General features: G+C 55.2%; 2 protein-coding genes across 2 annotated transcripts in view; both read right to left on the bottom strand.

Annotated features, from left to right (window-relative positions):
- Positions 1-130: 130 nt before the first annotated feature.
- Positions 131-997, bottom strand: LOC104286991 (avidin-like). Its single transcript, XM_009885643.1, has 3 exons — positions 926-997; positions 584-794; positions 131-255 (listed from the first exon to the last, which is right to left on the bottom strand). Exons 1-3 carry the CDS (start codon positions 995-997, stop codon positions 131-133), a joined length of 408 nt encoding a protein of 135 aa, XP_009883945.1.
- A 3,789-nt stretch (positions 998-4,786) lies between these two features.
- GBA2 (glucosidase, beta (bile acid) 2) overlaps positions 4,787-6,375 on the bottom strand; it is an 11,613-nt gene continuing 10,024 nt past the window's right edge. The window contains 2 exon segments of the mRNA XM_009885655.1: positions 4,787-5,014; positions 5,099-5,290. Of these exon segments, the coding sequence (XP_009883957.1) occupies positions 4,787-5,014; positions 5,099-5,290 (420 nt within the window).

A 6,375-nucleotide genomic window follows, 5' to 3' on the forward strand; every position in this document is an offset into this window, starting at 1 on the left:
CTGCCCATGAATAGCCCACCCGTGGTCACCACCGCACCGGCAGCAGCTCTGCCGGGCACTGAGCACCACCAGGTGGGAGAGCCTCGACCGCCCCCCGGGGATGCACAGGAGTGGGGCAGGGAGAGGGGGCTCACCTGGTGGCTTTCCAGTCATCCTTGATGTTGTCCACACGGGATCGCAGGAGCCACATGGTCTTCAAAACCTCCTTTCCGTCCTCATCCACAAAGCACTGGCCAGTGAAGACAGTGATGGAGTCTGCAGGGACAGGGTAGGAGGTGGAGGGGAGCATGGCCGGGTTGGCAGGTCTCACATGGAGACGGGGAGAGAGCAGTGGGCTTCAGCCCCCAGAGCATCCCCTGTGCCCTGGGACTGGGAGGTGACAGCAGCCAAGGAGCTCCGGGCTCAAGGATGGGAAAGCATCAGGGACACCACAGGGGATGGGAGAGCAGTGAGGACACCGCAGGGAAAGGCAGAGAATCATCAAAGATAATGCAGAGAGGGCAGAAGAGCATCAGGGACACCGCGGGGCGGGGGGCAAGGGAGCTCTGGGGACTCTGCAGGGAGGCTGGGGAAGGAGAAGCACCTGAGAATCTCCAGTTGACAGTGAAGCCGAAAGTGGGCTGGCTCTTCTGGTTGATGCGGTGCTGGGACCCCTGCAGCGGTGACAGCTGGATCTCATTTGTCGTGGCAGTCACGGCCGTGTGGGAAGAGCCGGTGAATTCACCTTTTCCATTCAAAGCCCCGATGGTCATGTTGGAGCCCAGGTCGTTGACCCACTGCCCGGTCAGCACACACTGGAGCGGAGGAGACTCAGCGTTGGTGTCACCGCACAGCCCAGGTGTGGGCAGGGTGGCAGCAGCGGACACCCCCGGCGGTTGCAGCCCCCCTGCCCACCCTGCCCCCTTCACCCCAGCCCTGACGTTACCTTTCTTGCAGAGAAGCCGGGAGCCACCAGGGCCAGGCTGAGCACCACGAGGAAGAGAGTTGTGTGCACCATCTCTGCTGTGTACCTGGGGATGCGCTGCTCGCAGGGCTCTGCCGATGCGCCTGCCCTCTCGGCTTTTTATTGCTGCCCGGGCCACGGTTGGCAGCTCCGGCCAGGGCGTTGTGCAATCTGGGTGTTTCCAAATTTGCAGTTCCCGGCTGTACAAGAGAGTGTTTGCAGGCAGATATTCCCAGAAGTGCCTGCTGAAACTGTCCCTCCTTGTTCACACTTCCTTGGCTCCTCCCGGGGACGTCCCGGCTCCTGCCGGTCAGTGGCTGCCAGTAGGGATGCTCAGCCAGGGAAAGCCCCTCTCAGGGACTGTTGTCCCTTCTGACACCTGTTTGCCACCTCACTGCTGTGCCCGGGGGCCATAGGGGTGCCAAGGAGCCTTAACCCCCAATGCACCCCGGGATCAGCTGCACCACAAAGCCTCACCCCACTCCTTCTTACCGAGCATCCTCATGCAAACCCACCCAGCACTGCGCTCCTTTCAGGTCTTCGCCTTATCGCCCCCTCCCCGGTACTGAAGCAGCCACAGATCAAGCTACAAAACACCCGGTCTCCTCTTACCCAGGCTGGCACGAAGGTTTGCTGCTGTTTTTACAAGCTGGCTTTTGTTGGAAGGAAATTATTTTGTTTATGAAAAGCAAACATTCCCCGAATATCTTGGACGTCAGGTTTTTATGGTGACAAAAATTGTATTTATGCGGGGATTCTTAAATAACTTTCAGTACGTGTTTATATAATTCCCCTTATGTTATAGTTATTGCTGTCCAGGGAGGCTGAACTGGCTTGGTTCACACCAGATTTTCTCCCCCATTCCTCAATGGTTTTCAAGGCAGTCTCCTAAAATATGTGTGGTTTAATTCCTCCAGTCATCACAGCAAGAGCTGATGGAGACCCAAGCACCAGAAAAAGGTCCTTTTCTTAAAAGGGAGAAAAGTCAACTCTTTGCAACTTCTCAGAAATACTGCCCACATTTAATTTCCCTTTAATCTCACATTTGAACCCCAGTTTCTCTCCGACAGTGAAATTCACTGCTACCCAGGGCTGGGATCGTACTTCTGCTGCTGGCATCCTAATGCCCCCCTCTTCTCTCTGCCCCACAGCTCTCTCACACTCCTGCCCACAGGAGCTCCCCAGCCAGCAAGCCCAGGGGAAATTCCTGCCCAGGTGTTTGCTTGCCCTTATCTCAGAAATTACCTGCACAACAAGGTGTATTTTCCCACACAGCCGCTGTTTGCTTTGGCTGCTTTTTTCAGCAGACGGGCACTGCCTGGAGCGTGGCCAAGGTTTGTAATAAGGAGTACGGTCAGTCTGGGAAGGTCGCAGGGGGCAGGAGGAGGGCATTACCCCCTTGCCATCACCCTATCTCCATTACCACCTCACCATCACCACCTTGCCATGACCATGGTTCAGGGAGGTCCCCCAGGGACCTCAGGGCCACCGGTGGGCGTGGGAATGGGCAACAGAAGGTGTCCACGGTGGCACCGCTGCTGACGGCAACCCACAGCTCACGTACAGCCGCAGGTTTATTTTAACATCACACAAACAATATTGGTGCTATCTGCCCATAACCTTTATTTTTCCCGAGTATAACAATCCCTAGCCCAGTGGCGTATCTTGCAGGTGCAGGGATCAGCTCCAGTGCTCAAGGAGGTGGATTTGTCAGCCAGTCTCAGCCCAGTCAAAAATAAAACAAGCCAAGAGCTGGGCTGGCTCCGTGGGGTTTGTACCCTCCAAAGGGCAGCCAGCGAAGCAGCTCGGGGCTGGCAATCATTACCACGGCTAAATCTTGCAGTGCCATGGGGTGGGCAAGGGGATGCGGGCAGGCAGGGAAGAAGTCCAAAGCAGAAAGTGCTGAAGAAGTTAAAAGTCAGGGGGGCTGTGGTTTGAACCCATGTATGTCAGGGGTCGAGAAAGGGTTAATGAACAATAAGAAGAAAGGGTCAATGCATAATTAAACTTGCTGCTCAAGCTGGGATTAAGTCAGCCGTGAAAAATAGTCGTACAGGGAAATGTTAGGGAAAATCCTATCTGTAAGCAAGGACTGTGGTGCCAGACCACAGCCGTGCCTGTGCAGAAGTTGCTGAAAGCTGAGCCTGGCAGAGGCAAGTTTTATTGAGGTGATACAGTCAAAATAGGAGGAAAGAGCAGAAATATTCCTTGATACAGGCTGAACACCCCAAGCTTTGAAAGAAAGTCTGTGGGCAGCCTATTGCCTGGGGTTAAGTAGCGATGCTGATGGGTGGCAGCAATAAAACCCAGCCGGGTCAGAAGCTGTGCTGGCTCCGGTATCTGCTTTTGTCCCTTGCCAGCTGGATCGGGATGTCATAAGACAAATGGTGGAGGGCAGCCCAGGTGATCCACCCTGGTGTCCTGGCACCCCTGTCCCCCCCCAGCCTCGCCAAGGTGATCCTAAGGGAGAGCATCTCGGTCCCTCTCTGCCAGCCAGAGGCTCTGCCACCGGACACGGGCTGGTCCGGGAGGCACTGCATCCGGGACAACCTGCCCCTCCTGGATAACATCATTCCTCTGCCCAGGCGGATGCAGGAACAACCCCACAGGGAGCAAAGAAAAGGCCATTTGTCACCTGCTGGCAGCATGGGGCCACCGCGGCGATGCCCTGCCTGGCACCAGCTCCCAGGGCAGGCAAGGGGCACTTAAGGATTAAGGGTGGGCTTTAGAGCAAGAAGACCTCGTAGCCAAACCTTGTAAAGCAGGCAGGTGCAGCCCTCAAACGCCGCACTGGCAGGGGAAGGAGGAAAAGGAGGCAAGGCGGGCAGCCCTGTTTGCTCCAGAGCCAGCCCTGGGGCAACCACTGCTTCCCCACAGAGGCATTTTTGGGAGGAATGCCAGGCTCCTTGCCTTCCCCTGCCTTGCAGGCAGGAGAGGAGAGAGCCATGGGCAGGTCTCTCCTGAGGAAGGATGGTGGGAGGAAGGCACACCTTGCTCTCCTTTGCAAAACCCTACAAGAGCCAGCCTGCAATTATGGTTTGCATCCTCAACCCTCCCTCCCAGAAGAGGAAGAAAAGGGGGAAGCAACTGGGGCTCCTTCCTCCAGCTTGCCCCCCCCCGGGCAGAGAACACACAAAGTGGAAGAAAAAGTGACAGCTGGACAACTTTATTAAGAACTTAAAGTGATTTATCCTCTAAAACATGCTCCGCTGCTCGCCCCCGGCGCCAGCAGGGAGGGGTGCCACGGTACCAGACCAGGACCTGCTGCTGCTTGGGCTCCGATTGTCACCGGCTGGGGAGCCAGGGCTCCCCTGGGGATTGTTATCCGCCACAGGCTCTCCCGGGGCTGGTGCCTCGGGGCAGAACCAGTCTGCGTTTGCAGTGTCACACAATGGAGGGACAACTACAGCATCCACGCGCCTGCGTGCACCCGTCCCATGTCCTCACACACACATACACCCACACATGTATTTAATTTTTTTTTTTCCCCCCCCAACCTGCAGGCCAGCTCCCACCTTACCCAGCCCGCTGGCTACAGGAGAGAGGTCTCCTGTGCTCCTGGGCAAGGTACCAGCTCTGGTGGAGGATGGCTGGGAGTCCTGCAGGCTGTCAGAGCCCTGAGCGATGGGGAAGGGGAGGCACAGACTCCAGCAGTACCTCTTTTTCCACCCCTCTCCTCTCCGAGGAGTCATACCCACACCTCTGGTCCCCCCTCGTGCTCAGCATCGGTAGCCGGAAGCCCCCTGAGGTGAAGGGCATGTCGTGGACATCGGGAAGGAAAACAGCAGTGTGAGTATTATCAAAGAGGGGGAGGGAAGAGTCCCTGTCCACCAGCCACCAGGCTCAAGGGTGGACGGGGACCTGGGAGGGCTGCTCGGGTGCTGCTGCCTGGCCGGCTCTGCGCTCCAGGGCCAGCTGCATGCTCCAGATGCTAAGGGGCCGCCTGTAAGCCAACGAGCGGTAGACTTTCTTCTCCCGATAGGCCTCCGGTGTCTGGAAAGCCATGCCCAGCCGTTCCCAAACCATCCGGTAGCAGCCCTCTGCTGTACGAAAGCCTTCCTCCACCAAACCCTGCAGCAGAGGGAAGATAACCATCAGCCCATCGATGGAGTGCAAGGAGATGGTACGTTCCTGGGTTGCATCACCGCCACTCACCTCCTGGATCATGGTGGCAGCCAAGGCATAGACCACACCAATCCACACCTCATCGGACTGCACACTGGAGGTGTCGGGCACCCCATCGGGTCTCATGCCATTCACCGCTCCCATGGTGCCACCAGCAAAGCTCATGACGTTCTTCTCAAAGATGGTCTTGAGTGCACTGACAACGTGACTCTTCGGGAAGACCTGTGTACAGAGAGAGGGCCTTGGGTTTAGCGCTCACACAGACCTATGGGGCTGGGTCTCCATAGAGCAGGGGTGAAGTTTTCCATTAGGATGAGGTCAGTACTGCTCACTAGGTAAATAGCCACCTCAGGAAAATAACAGGAAGTGAAATAGCCTCTTTCCCCGAAGAGACAAAAAAAAAAAAAAAAAAAAGCAGTTGCTCAAGAGAAGAGAGGCTGAACTTCATTCTACCTTCCTCCTAAGGAGGCTGATGCCTCATCCAACTGGTGTGTCTCCATAAACAGCCTCTCACCTTTCGTCACTGGTAAAACCCCCCCGATCTCTTGGGAGTTTGCTTTGGAGACCTGGCCAACAACACCATCCTCATCTTAGTTTATGTTCCCCACTCCTCGTTTCTCAGGCAAACAACTATTTGAGGCCCAGACTTTCTCCTGGTAAAACTGCTGTGATGCTCTCTCAGCCCTTCTGCACCAGCTACAAGAGGCACTGCAACGCCTACAAGAGATGGGACACTGGCCAGAGGTGGCCAAAGGATGGTCTGGGATCAGTGAGGCTGGAGGCATCTGCCTGCCAAAGGGAAAGATTATGGCAAAGCCAGTCTGATGACATCGGAATGCATCTTGCAGCTGCAAAGTGAATGTTATGGATACCGGTAGCTTTGTTTGGGTAAATGCTGGGAATCTTGCGGGGGGGAGCAGGGGAAATAAAGTAAAATTCAGCTTCAGCTCAGGGGAAAAACAAGAACAGGGCTTAGTTTTGAGTTATTTCAAAAGGACTTTAATCCTTCCAATTTTGTAATCAGGTGGTGATGCAAGAGTTCGTGGCCTGGACCAAGGTGAGTTTGAGGTGAGAGAAGGGGGAGCCTGGGGACAAAAAGCTTAGACTGAGATGCACAAGATGCCTGATGGTTTTCTGACTCTGGTAGGAGAGATTTGAAAATGTTATCCAAAGTGAAAGTCAAAGACTCACAGAAGGTCAGTAGTACTCGCTGGATAAACAGCAATTTCAGGAGATTACCAGGAGGAAGTAAACCTTCCCCTTCCAATAAAGGGAAAAAAAAAAAAAAAAGAAAAAAAAAAAAAGTT

This window comes from Charadrius vociferus, unplaced genomic scaffold (assembly GCF_000708025.1).
Source record: "Charadrius vociferus isolate BGI_N301 unplaced genomic scaffold, ASM70802v2 scaffold1490, whole genome shotgun sequence".
In the NCBI taxonomy this organism is placed as follows: domain Eukaryota; kingdom Metazoa; phylum Chordata; class Aves; order Charadriiformes; family Charadriidae; genus Charadrius; species Charadrius vociferus.

Excerpts from the sequence above, each read along its gene's own strand:
- LOC104286991 (XM_009885643.1), bottom strand. The coding sequence starts at position 997 with ATGGTGCACACAACTCTCTTCCTCGTGGTGCTCAGCCTGGCCCTGGTG. Across the intron at positions 795-925 it reads CCGGCTTCTCTGCAAGAAAG|TGTGTGCTGACCGGGCAGTG; the intron begins GTAACGTCAGGG and ends CCTCCGCTCCAG. Across the intron at positions 256-583 it reads TGTCAACTGGAGATTCTCAG|ACTCCATCACTGTCTTCACT; the intron begins GTGCTTCTCCTT and ends CTGTCCCTGCAG.